Source organism: Diabrotica undecimpunctata, chromosome 2, assembly GCF_040954645.1.
Source record: "Diabrotica undecimpunctata isolate CICGRU chromosome 2, icDiaUnde3, whole genome shotgun sequence".
Taxonomy (NCBI): Eukaryota; Metazoa; Arthropoda; class Insecta; order Coleoptera; family Chrysomelidae; genus Diabrotica; species Diabrotica undecimpunctata.
The window spans coordinates 154,989,203-155,003,608 of NC_092804.1; the positions used below are offsets into that span (position 1 = coordinate 154,989,203).

Sequence of the window (14,406 nt, forward strand, 5' to 3'; positions counted from 1 at the left end):
ACGAATTGGGGATATTATATTACACAAACTAAACCGCTTGTCTACAAAAAATACTAGGAAAATATGATATGACAGGAAAGACTAATGACTTTACAACTAATTTGCCATATAAATATCACTTTACGCAAATAGGATGATTACAAACTAAACCGCTTGTCTACAAAAAATATCAGGAAAATATAATACGACAGGAAATACTAATGACTTTACAGCTAATTGCCATTTAAATAACACTTTACGCAAATGGGATGATTTTGTATATAAGACAAATAATATATTATAAATTATACCAATATAGATACAAATATTAAAATAAAATTACAAATATTAAACAATATAGTAAATACTTATTTAGATAAACGTAAAATCTTCCACTGAACGTTAACAATAAATGTTACAAATAAAGGTTAAAGCATGCTTTTTAATTCGCGGTAAAAGATTTAGTAGAGTTCAGCACACAAGATAAATTCGTAACAAAATTCATATACCTGTAAACGGTACTCGATACAGCAGAAAAGTGATTTTGGCAATAAATATGTAGGTTGTACTTTATCCCATTGGAATCATAGCACCCGCTATGGAAAATGGTGTCTTCTTTGACATACAGCAACCACAAATGTGAAATCAGGAAAGATTAATGTGAAATTAGGAAAAGTCAATGAACCGTTGATCAAATATTCACTATTATATACTTAATGAAAAATATTATGAGAAATGAAATGGGAATAAAAAAACTTAAGCTAGTTATTTATAGATTTTAAACAACCATATGATATAAGATTGTAACTAAAATGCTATGGAAGAACTAGGCATACCTAAGGAAATTAACTGTCAACTTACTTTCAAATGTACAGTTACCTCAAACAGGAAGATGCCGTGTCTCCAATCGTGTTTACGATCGTTTTGGATAGCATCGCCCGGATAGATAATACAGAAAATCTTACAGTTTAATAATCCAGGTCCTCAGATTACACGGACTTTCGACGGTGAGTTTAATATAGTAGCGAATATAATTATTAGTAACAAAAAAACATTAATACATTCAATAGAAAAAGCGCAGAAAAGGGTCCTCCAAATCAATGATAAAAAAATATATGGCTATCATAAGTAGAGCACTACGAAACAGAATAGGAAATAATATTTTAATAGACCAGTACAACTTTGAAATGGTTCATCAGTCTAAATATTTGGGATTTAAGAGCACTTTAACACTAGAGAAGAAAAACACTACAAAAGAGAATAACAACAGGATGAAAGCTGGCAATGCTAAGTTTTAAGCAAAAAAATTAAATCCAAAAATATATTCCGCAGTAAGAAAAATAAGAATCTACGTATGTAAGTGAAGCACGGACAAAGAAAAAACAAAATAAGAGCCGATTGAACATCGCAGAAAGAAGAATTCTTAGAGAAATATATGAATCTGTTATGAATAAGATCACAAATCAATACAGAGTGCAAAACAATAACTTTAGAGATGAGATTTAGTTTCTTATACGACGTTGCAATCTTTATATTCCTGTTTGACCTTAGCATTAGTTCCCGGTCTTAAAACACTTCTGGGGGCTTTTCTTGTGAGTTTTACTTATATTGTTTTATATATCCTGATTTTAGTAGTTTGTATTACACTTCTGGATTTAAAAGAGTTATAAGGGTTATACATATATCAGTTTGATACCTGATATTAGTACGTGGCCCGCTCATATTATTCGGTTTGCTTTAATGTAGCGTACTATGTTTTCATCTCCATATACTCTCTGGAGTTCATCATTGTGTCTTCTTCTCCATTCTCCTATTGTCTCTTTTCTGCAAGGCTCATAGATAGTCCGCAGTATCTTTCTTTCCAGTACCAGTAATTTTGTCGTTTCCCGCTGGTTCAGAGTCCATGTCTCGCTTCCATACGTTATTCTGGGACGAATTGTTGTCTTATACACTCTTATTTTTGCTAGTATTGAGAGTATTTTTGATTTAAATACGGTCATTAATAAGTAATATGCCCTGTTTTCTGCAATGATCCTGGCTGCCACGTCTTTTTCATATTTATTTTCAGATGTTATGATCGCTCCCAGGTATTTGAATTCTTTGACGACTTCAAAGTTGTATTCATTGATTGTTACGTTTTGTCTAACCCTTGGTCTTGGGTTATTCTTAACCCCCATGTACTCGGTCTTGTCCTCGTTGACCTTCAGACCAACTTCCTTGGCTCCGTTGTCGAATAGGGTGAAAACTTCTTTGGCATCTCTGGTGGATTGTGCAATTGTGTCCACGTCATCCGCAAACGCCAATAGTATATTTGATCCTTGGGCGGCTAATCCGTTTTTCAATTGTAATTGAGCTTTCCTTACCGCATATTCCAGTGCAAAATTAAATAACAGGTGGGCGAGCGGATCTCTTTTATCTAAGCCCGGTGTCAATGAGGAATTCCTCCGACGTGATGCTACCAATTCTGATCTGTGCGGAAGCGTTCCCTGTGCTCACCTGTGCTAATTGTACCAGCTTTTATAGTATACTTCGTTCACAATTATAAGAACTGACTTATGCAGAATTTAAAAGTATCCCGCTGATAAAGTCGAAGCCATAAAGGGATTTGCCTCTTCAGGTAAATAGTAAAAAGGTCCGGCTTAACGAATTTTATATTTTATTTGTCATTTACATTACATATTTAATTTAAATAAATATCTTGATAATTAAGGGAAAAAATACATAAACTGATGGAGTATTAGAATTAATTAATTATTATATTTTCTGTCTCGATTCTTTATTAAATATATCCAAATTTTGAAAGTCGTAAACTATTTTTGTTTTGTTAAAAAACTTGCAAGTGAAATAATAAAATGGTGAAAATTAAAATGAATTAATGTAGATGTATACATATAGCTAAATATGATTATATTTTATACTTCATGTAAGGAAAGAAGTGTTTTAATTGTTAGTAAGGTATAAAGTATGTCTGAAAAAGTTGGCAACAAATGGGAAATTTCTTTATTATTAATTTCATGAAAAAAACTATTCTTCATAAACATTTCTGCATTTCATAGAAATCAATAATCAATAATCAAATTTATAAAAGTTTAAGTGGTATACACCGAAAATCAAAAATATTGATTTATGCTTAAAAGTGAAGTGCTTTTAAATTTAGGTGCAGCATAAAAATGTTATTTTAATTTGGTTGTAGAATTTAAAAATTATTTTTAAATTTAGATTCATGGCCTTTTAATGATGTATCAGTAAGTGCAATAATTTTTAATTTTATTTCTAATTTACCTTATTCAATATACAAAATCAACAAATGCAAAAGTATTTTTTATTTACTTTTTACTTTAAATGTATTATTTAATTATTAGAAGGCCATGAATCTAAACTTGGACATAATTTTTGATAGCTACAAACATTTTAAAATTACATTTTCTTGCATATCTAAATTTAAAATCACTTTCCTCTTCAGTATTAATTAATAATTTAACGATTTCTATGTGATGCATAACCTTTAATGAAGAATAATTTTTTTTCGTAAAATTATTAATACAGAATATTTCCCATTTTTTGCCAACTTTTTCAGACATGAAACGAAAAACAAACATAACAAGTCAACATAAATAAATATGAACCTTTTAAAACGAGTAAATCGGTACTCACCGAAGGGACCTCAGACGTTCAGATACAATTAGCGTCTCTTTGTAAAGACAATGAAGTCGACTTTACTAAAGTAACAAGACATTTACTTAACACAGATACTACACAGTACTCCCCTGAGTTAGTGATAAGTTATAGTCTAAAAAAATCATTATGAAATTGACTGGCCAGTGTGAAAACTAGTGCCAATAAAACACAAAACACACACAAAACATTTTCTTCGTTGAGACTTAAAATAATGATTAATAACAATAATTATGGGAAATTTGTGTTTATAATTATGTTTATAAAAAGAGTTTTTTGACATTATGCTTGAATGATAATATTTGATCTGATTATATATACCTATATACAGTCGTGCTATGCTTGGCTATTATGCCGGTCCTGGCAGCTTTGGTAGCTGTGATAATTATACAACAATAGATTATTTACAAGGGATTATTCAGTTTTACAGCCGTTATTAAAATAACTTTTATAATGAGACACTAAATTTCTGGATACAGTATACATGTATACATAATATGTACACAGTACGTAATGCTAAAATTAATTCACTGTATTATCGCTTCATCTCAGTTTTTTCGACATCTTGATGTTCCAATTTTTTATTATTTATATAATTTTATTTGATTATGCCCAGCCAGTCTACATTTAGTTTTATAGTATTTTTTAACGATATAAGTATTGGCTGTATTTTTTGACTTTGACTATTTATAGCAGTTCAAGAACTTACATGCTTTATTATTTGTATTAATTACTGCATAATTATATCTGTATACTATTTTAATAAATCTACCTCTTAGTTATTAGGCAGCTTAGAAAACTGCGCAATATTGAAATTGTTTGTAATAGCGTAGGAGTAAAACAAAATTCCTTGTATTTCATTAGGGTACTAAGCTGCCCTGAGCAAGAGGCAATGAGTTCGGGTTTTTGTTTTTCAAAGTTTAATTGACTTTTCGTTGGAATTAACAAGTAGAGAATTTAAGTAATCTAAGAAAGGTTCTCGTTAGGTTTTCATTTATACTGACAAATTAACGATGTTATTATTTCGTACAAAAGCAAGTTGTTAAAAACAGATTTCATGTATATGGCGTAAACTATAAAAAACGGAAGTTAAATTTAAAATTTGTTTATTCTGTTTGATTTAAAAACTCCTTTTTTATTAAAAAGGTTCTCTGTTGATTTAGTAACGCAAGGAAATACATTTTTACCCTAAATAAACTGCAAAGTTGTTCTTTATGATATTGGAACATGTTGAGTTTTTTTCTGACACAACAGGTTCGATTTTCACACAACAAATTGTATTTTACAACAAAGCCAATTTTTAATTTTATAACAATATCTACCACATAATTATAAATATTTTATAATACCTATCATCGTTTATTTACGGCAAACATGTACATAACTTTGCGTATTTTTTTTTTTTTTTTTTATTTTTTTTTAATTTTACGAAATCAGTGGACAAAACATCTATCTATATGAATAAACATGAATCGCCGAAATGTTTGTACGTGCATCCCTTCAGAACAACCGCATTAAATTAGATAATGCTTTTTTTGTTGTGTTTGCAATTATTAGGAGAAGGTTTGTTTAAAAGATAATTTTCAAAAAATTGTACGAAAAGACTTGAAGTCTTTTCGTACAATTTTTTCACACAGTTTCACAAACAGTTTTTCTCTCATTAAATGGCAATATAACTAAAAGATGGCGCCACACTATGACTAACAAAAGAAACTAGGATTAACAAAACAAATGTCAGTATTAATGTATTGGGCAAAAACCATACCACACTAAATATACCGGTTCTCAAAAAATACACACATCCCTTAATTTTCACCGTAATATTACTATTTTTAATTGTCATATTAGTGACAAAGAGTTAGTTGCCATACTTCTCTTCTTCGAGACCGATTTTTATAAAAAATTTGATGTAGGTTTGATACTTAATCGTAATAATCTATTTTTTATACCTGTACGGGGTAGGGGTGGGAAAAACCTACCTACCAGTTAGGAATAACCTAAAACCGGTTTTTTGCTACGTAATGATCGGTTTTTTCGGTTGTTTGTTTGTCATAGTTATAACCGGTTTTTTCTTTTTAAATTAATAACCGGTGAAAAACCGGAGAACAGATCCTTAAGAAAATAACAATCTTGAGGTAATGATGTTTGAGGTTCGACGCCTTCGTGAAAATCATACTGGGAATTATATCTGAAAAACCATAAAAGAGTTCTACGAAGAATTCTTCATCTATCTGGCGCCTGTACAGATGATGGAACAAATATGTTGGTTGGAGTGAGTAAGTTGATCGAAGAGGGCAAAATCTGCATTTTTTATATGCATACATAATTTATTCAGTTGTTACAGATGGCATAGAGGATGTAAATCGTCATCGTCACTTTTTGCTAGACGTAACAACATGTTAATGGAACAAATTTATGGGAAAACTTTTGGTACAATTCATATCAACTAGATGAAATTCTACCTACTATTATATGCTCCACAGGTTTGCAATAATGTCCCCTTACATAGCTGCATTGGCAGATTCCTCAATTAAAAAAGCACTGACAATGATTTCTGGTGCAGACATAGAATTAGTCAATCAAATTGTAAGCATTTTATTGCCTTTCGATCAAGTCATAAAGGAGATCTCAGGTTTTCAGTACACCATTGCTAGCCTTGTAATCCACCTTGTGTCCACAATAGAAAGGTCGTTAAAAAACCTCCCTCAAAAACATAGTGCAGCCCAAAGGCTATACCAAAAACTTTTGTAACTAGCCTTCAAAAGAGATGCATTAAGATATTACAAAACCCTCTACTGTGCCATGCTACACTCACGTATTCAAGTTCCTAAAAATTATTTGAATAATGGCAAAGCCAATTTGGGCGCAGAACTCAGGAAGTACCTTGCCGAAGTTTGAAAACTTTCTACTTCCCACTCTTTCCAGACTGAAGAGGCCAAAGTGGGTTCAAAATTAAACCCTCTTTGGTCTTAACATGACCTGTAGTTGGTGAACAGTGGTTCCAGCTCAGATCTCTGGAAACACAGATTAAAAGTTTATTACCAGTTGTCATTATGCTGCGTCTTTATTAATCAACCTCGACTCTGTAATGGAACAAGTCTAATTGTAAAACGGTTAATGAATAATGCCATTGCGACAACGATGGTCAAGAAAAAATACAAAGAATCGGATGTCTTGATACCGCGTAAACTGGTGATTTCAAACTATTTGATTTTAAACGTTTACAATTATTCGTGCTTTTGGCTTCTGCAATGACCATAAACAAATCAAAAATCCAACCGTTGGAAATTTGCGGAAATAACTTACAGTTTCCATGTTTCGCGCATGGGCGAATTATTCGCGTGTCGGAAAACCGTCAACGCTGTTTATTTATTTAACGCAAAAAAATAAGAACATTTTTATTAGAAAGCATTAAATTGATTCAACTGTTTTCATGCATATACTTAGGTGTTTTCTTTGATTTTATTTTCTGTTAATTTTTTTAGATACATTATTTAATTCTAAGACGGTACGAAGTTCACAGAGTCAGCTAGTTTTAACATGAGTATAAACCTATACCAGATTCTAAGCGCCAGCCGTGAAAGGTTACCCTAATAGACATTAGTGAAAGCGATGTAATTATTATTTGTTTTCGTTATTTGATATAGTTGTTCTGTGCCTGTACAAGGTACTTTATGTAACTAATAAAAAAAAATAGTGTCTCTTGTCTGCAAAAATCATATCGATTTATTTTCCGGAGATTATATCATGATGCTGTACAGAATTTCCTCGAAATTTTAACGAACCAATCAGTCTAATAACAATATGATGATTCCTTACTTTCAAAGCGCCCCCAATAACAGACAGAGATTCACTTTGATACTGACTTCTCCCTTTGTTTCAGCTCACCGGAGGATGAGGACGGTAACAAATTACTTCCTCGTTAACCTTAGTACAGCTGATCTCCTGCTAACCACCTTCAATTGCATCTTTAACTTCATTTATATGTTACAAAGGTAAGGCAATTCTGTATTATTTTTTAAATTGCTGTGATGTGGACCATAATAGAGTTTAATTTTCCAATTTATTTAATATGTAATCAATTTAATTATTTTCCAATTAAATCAGAACAATTTCATCTAATTTGAAAAAGTGATTTTTACAAGACTTTATATTATGATTTTGCTTACCCTTTAGTGATGTAGTAGAGTAGAATCCCAGGGAGGTCTAAAATAAAAACTAAATTTTGTATTTTATTATAAAAAAACAAGTATATAAGAGGACTTTTTTATTATTCCATTAACTAGGAACTGACAATAAATTATTAGTGGGAGGATAAGTTCAATATAATGTTACAAATTAAGTGTTTCAATCGGATCACCAAATTAAAATTAGTTAAATTTTAGTTACTCGGTATAGACCAATGCCAAAACCTCTGGCTTTTTATACTTTTTTTTTCTTTTTATTATTCTTTTTTTGTAATTTTGTAATTTTCGTAAATCTTTTTTTTTTTTTCGTATGAAATATTTACAACATTTTATTTTGTTACCTAAGCCTTTTTATAATCTAAATTTACAGTTATATATTCGTAGATACATTTTAACCTTTCCATTCCAAGATATAACAATTTGCCATAAAAAAATCTAAATTTATGTTATCAAATACATATATAACATCTGTAAATGTTTCAACTGGTGACGCTTCATTTGCGAAATTGACCTGTACAGATCAAACTGGTGAAGAGAGAGCATCTTATGTAGACCTTAATTTCCGAAATCATATTGGGATTTGGGAAGGATATCTTCGGACTTAAGCCAGTGTTTAAGCCGATTAATTAACCTCTCTAGAGGTTAATCAAAAATCGGTCTTTATAGTATACAAGAACAAAATATCTTTATAGTATACAAGAACATAAAGATATAGGTCTTTAGTAAAACGCAACGTTATTATATGGCTTCTCTGCCTTTTTATAGGCAACAGTTAAAGACAAAAGTCCTACCGTTGCCATAATTTCAAATTTGGTTGTATTTCTGGCGTCTCTTTCGCGAATGTAATTCGGGCCCACTTTTCTATTTGCATACTGGTACATACCACAATATTTTCAATAATGTCATCAGCAAATAGTTGTGCGAAAGCACTTGCCTCATTTGTAATATCTTAAGTGTACTCTTTGGGTCCAGAAAGTACTTTTAAAATATTCGTTTTGTTAGTTTTACCAAACTTACTTTTCAAAAAATACTTATACCATTTTGTTCCATCCTTGCCTTTATAGAAATCTTCTGAACTTCATTCAGAAGTATTCATTCAAAACAGAACTGGGTCCTTCGTTAAAAATAACTTGTTCGTCCAAAGTATCAGAATTTCTCCAAATGACTTTTTCTTCTTCTTCTCAAAATAATGCATCAGCGAATGCTTGGAATTCTTTATCAGTCGATTGAGATTTCTAACAAATCTGATCCCTGAAAAATAAATTTACTAATAAAATTTTTTATCTACATTAGAAAAGAATTGTTTATAACGAAAATATATTTTGTGCCATTGTAACGAATTATATTTTACCTACCATAGGGCAAGATTATGGGGGTAGAAATAGGGGACAGAAACTATGGGGGCGAAGATAGGGCAAGCAAAATAAACGCTACTATGCGAACGACAGTTGGTTGTTGGAGAGCTGGGGTCGTGGATTAAGTGAACGACAAGGGGTTGAGATTGGGGTAGCTACCAAAATATGAAAGGGTACTTACATAAATCTCCTGGACAAAATGAAATAAGATATGGCAGACAAGGTTACCTCTAGCTATTTTAATTTGGATGCCGCTTCGAAGAAAACTTCCTGCTAGAAAAAGAAAGAAAATTTCTTCTTCCCTAAAATCAAGAATACATACAAGGGTTAGGAGATTTTCTAAAATAAATACAAAAATGGATCAGAGAAACAAATCAAAACGTTTATTTATGGCATAAAAAATATACTATATAAATAATTGCCAAATACAGAATAAAAAAACTTACATGTGTCCGTTTACAAACTCCGTTTACAAAGGGGTTGGAGATACTATAAATATCGAAACAAATGAAGCTAGCTGTCACATGTTAGCATTAAATTAAAAAAAAAACAATTAAAATGACAACTAAGTTAAACCATAAAATTTACAATTTATTAATTATTACAAAATCCTTTTAAATTTTAACGAAAGCAATTATTAATAATTATCAAAAATAATGTCTGTCTTTACTTTAAAATTAATATGTTAAATGTTACCTTGATTTCACTGTTTAGCACTTAACTTTCAAAAAAAACTTGTTAACATCTATGGGACTCTATCTGGACATATTCTCCAACAGGGACAAAGCAAACCATTTCCATACTCAGGGACGAACAATCAAGAGATATAGAATTATTTTCTGTGGAGGAAGCAAGCTGACAACGGGGACATCCTATATAATAATTTTCCAAATTTCTTCAGTGCCGGTTCACAAATCTTATGGTGATTACTATGTTCTAAACTTCCATATTGCAGAGAGTATTATCACCTTAACCGGTCTTAAGACATAACACAAAAAAAAAATCTTTCTACTCTGGCATCTCTTGCTTCACTTCATTGCAGCACGTCTGCTCTGCTTGGGGCTTAAATGTCGACTCCTCAATGCCTTAAATTTTACAAATTTCAACGCAAAATAAATTTCCCTTTACGTTTTACAGCTAGTTTTTGCCTACAAACTTAAAACAAACAATCTACCCTTTTTTGACCTCGTTCTTAGCAACGAACCAACAAAAAAACTTCTTGATTATTTACTTTTAAATTGGTTAACTGGAAATTTTTAACCTCACAATACATACAGAGAATAGGGGAATATTAATGTAAACAAAGACAAAAAAAATATTCTCAGTTAATACGTCTTAGAAAAACCGTATACCTGACTTGCAATATTATATTAGGGGACTCGAAACAACTTTTAAATATTCCAGTTTATTGCGTTTTAACGACGAAAGATAAAAACAGCTGAATACCAAAACTTGATATTTAGAATCTCAACTTAAAATGCCATAATATATTGATCGTTTTAAAATTCATTTGCAAACAGAAAAACGAAAATATTCCACCAAATTTAAAACGCTACACCATAATAACTAAAAAACAATTGAAAGATGTACTTACATTACTACACGCGTGGCGTATTTTGTACACCACCAGGAACAACAACTAATAAACAGCTAATTACGATCTTCTCAAAACGCCGATTCTAACGAAATTTTTTTATAGTCTTTAAAAACTTCTTTAAATTTCAAAATATATTTGCGGTAGAACTAGTATATCTGGTGTACAAAATACGCCAGCGCGTGTAGTTAAAGGTTAAGATTAAACTTTGGCGCCCTAAAAGATATATATTTCGTTTAGGCAATCTTAACTGTCACCTCTCGTTTGATGAGGAGAGTAGTGTAACCTTCTCCCAAAAATTTTCATTGTTGCTTTCATTGAAATCACATTGTCTTCACCACCAGAAGAAAACTTTGTCCTACATTATTATCATAGTCTTTTCAATTACTTTAAATTCGGTGTTAAGTGCAGTGGTAGTAGGTAGGGCTTTATTATTTTAATGAAAAGTACTATATAGTAAGTATATTGTCAATTCAGATAATTTTATAAAAATGTTAATGACAAATTTCACTTTTTGTGTTACAAAAAGGGTTGAACAACTTTTAATTTAAAATTTACGTTTGGTTTTGTTTGGTTCTTTTAATAATTGACTACTGCATAATAAAATTTTTGTTGTCGTATTATAAAATATAAAATTTCATATACAGTACTTTGGACTTTTTATTGGAAGAGTTATCGTACATAAGTGCAAATATATTAACCTTAATTCTGGTGTGACATAAAATTAAATACCGCTATTACAACCTTGCAATTTTATCTCTAAATTAATCCTATCCAATTTTTTTAACTCGAAAATCGTTTTATCCTTGAGTATTTAATCATGAATGACTGCCTATTCATCATCTGATTTTAGGAGGGCATGGTAGCTAATTCTTAACAATGAACTGCAATAGTTGTAAAATATATGGATAATACATACATAGTTACAATGGAAATTAAATAGGTATATCAGAATAGACAATGTTTACACGAGAAAAAAAAATTTACACTAAAAAAAAATGTTACACAGAAAAAAATATTTTAACTGAAAAAAAAATTATTTAACTGACACTTACTTGATAACTTTCCGTAAATTTCGTTTGTCTCTTGGGTCTGCTGTTCTCAAAATTGTTGTAGTTGTTTGTTTCTTTGGACACTGTTATTTTATCTGGTTCTTGATTTACGTTGACCTCATATGCAGGTTTCAATCTATGGAAATTGTTAATTCTTTTCCGTTTACGCGGACGACAAATGTTTTGTCTCCTCGTTTAACTACTGGATAAGGTCCGTGATATCGGTTATCTAAATCGTTTTGGATTGTGTCACGGCGGACAAACACGTAAGTAGTGGTTTTCATCTCTTTGAAAATAAAAGTGCTTTTGGACCCATATTGCGACGGTTGCTTGAGACGGAGATTTTCGAAATGGTTTCGAAGTGTCTTTAAATAAATGTGAGCACTGTCGTCGATGTTTCTTTGCAAAAAAAAAACAATAATTTACCGGGCAAACACAATGGTTCTCCATAAACGAGTTCGGCAAATAAAGTACCTAAATCTTCTTTTCACTCTGCTCGTATGACCAGTAACACTGAAGGTAGGCTTTCGCTCCATCTAATATTTTCATGGCATCGAATTGCTGCTTTTAATTGTCGATGAAATCTTTCCACCATGCCATTTTCTTGAGGGTGATAGGCGGTTGTCTTAAATGGATAGTTTTAGTTGATTTGCAGATTGAGTTAAAGAGACGTGATTCAAATTGTCGACCTTGATCCATTGTGATACGCTTGGAAGTGCCAAAAGAGCTATCCAACCAGAAAAAAAAAATCTGGCTACTTTATCTGCTTCTTGATTGGGCATTGGGAAAGCTTGCGACACATGTTAAACAGTATCTGTTTCCTTCAGAAATCGGCATCCCTATAATGTCTATGTGAACATGTTCGAATCGGCTTTAAGTTGGTAGGAACTTCCAGTCGGTGAAACAATGTGGCGCGATATTTTTGATTTTTGGCATTGTAGACACGCTCGAGTCCATTTTCTCACATCTGATTTGATTGGAAGCCAAACATATCGCTGTGTGATCAGAATGTGCTAGATTATGCATGGTGCTAAAAATTGCCATTCAGAGTGGTTTTGGTACAAATGGTCTGACTGTAGATGTTGCTACGTCACAGTAAAAACTAACGTTTGGTTCCGGAATCCGTATTTTCTTTAATTGCATCGATGTTTTCTCTCTTAAGTACATGTTTAGTTCTGGATCTGTTTCTTGTGTGAGAGCTAAGTACATGATGTCGATGTCTTTCTTGATGCTATCGACTCGAGATAGTGCGTCTGCTACAATATTTGTCAATCCAGAGATGTTGGTGCAAAACTTTCCTATAAAATCTAAATATCAAAATTGTCTAGGATTGCATTTGTCTAGCTTCTGTGTAAAGACAAAGGTGATTGGTTTGTTATCAGTGTATATGGTTATGTCTTTGCCTTCGATCATATGTCTAAAATATTTTATAGCTAAATATAATTATATCCAATAATTCTCTGTCGTATGCACTATATTTCTTTTCACTAGGTGAGAATTTTTTGGAACAGAAAGCTAAAGGTTTCATACCTGTATCCGCTTTTTGTTGTAATACAGCTCCAGCACAAAAATCTGAAGCATTAAAAGGGATGGAAATATCAACTTCGTTTATAGGATGGCTCAGTAAAGTTGCTTGGCTAAACTACTTTTGCACTCCTCAAAGGCTTGGATCCGCTGTGGTGTCCATTCAATTGGTGCTTTTCCTTTGATATTTCCTTTTAGTGCATCATGTAGTGGTGCTTGAAGCTCAGCTGCATTGTGTATGAATCTTTGGTAGAAGTTCAACATACCTAAAAATCTACGCAAGTCATTCACTGTTTTAGGATGAGTGGAATTTTGTACAGCTGCTACTTTTTCTTGGGAAGATTTGAGTCCTGCTGCTGACACTGTATATCCCAAAAATTTAGTCTCGTTTTTGCTGAACTGACACTTTGCTGGATTAATCACAACCGAATTGCTTAAGCCTTTTGAAAATTTCTTCTAAATGCGATATATGCTGCTCTTCGGATTCTGATGCAATGAGAATGTCATTGATGTAGGCGTAGGCGAAATCAAGACCACGTAAAATTTCATCTATGAAACGCTGGAAGGTCTGTCCTGCGTTTCTTAAACCAAAAGGCATATATAAATATTTGTAAGTCCAAATAGTGTGGTAACGGAGATTTTTGGTATTATTCGGTGGCTACTGATATCTCGTATGCTCTAACTAAATCTATTGTAGAGAAAATTATTTTACCAGCTAACGACTGACCGAAGTTCGATGTGTGGAATTGAATATCGATCTGGAATAGTCCTTTGGTTTAGACGTCGATAATCTCCACAGGGTCTCCGTTCCTCTCCTTTCTTCAGGATCATATGTATTGGTGTCGACCAGTTACTTTTTGATGGTCTTATAATGCCTAGTCGCAGAGGATTTTCGAATTTTTTTTAGCCTATTGAAATTTGTCAGGTGCTAATTGTTGAGGCTTAGAGAAAACGGGTGGACCTGGTGTTATATGGATGTGGTGCTTGGTTTGATGTTGAATGTCTTTCAGAATAGCGGCGGATCGCGTGATTTCCGGAAA

General features: G+C 32.0%; 1 protein-coding gene across 1 annotated transcript in view; it reads left to right on the plus strand.

Annotated features, from left to right (window-relative positions):
- Positions 1–14,406, plus strand: part of LOC140435099 (tachykinin-like peptides receptor 86C) — a 951,389-nt gene that overhangs the window by 313,635 nt on the left and 623,348 nt on the right. The window contains exon 4 of the mRNA XM_072523804.1: positions 7,538–7,649. Coding sequence (XP_072379905.1) covers positions 7,538–7,649 — 112 coding nt within the window. The remainder of the gene's footprint in view (positions 1–7,537; positions 7,650–14,406) is intronic.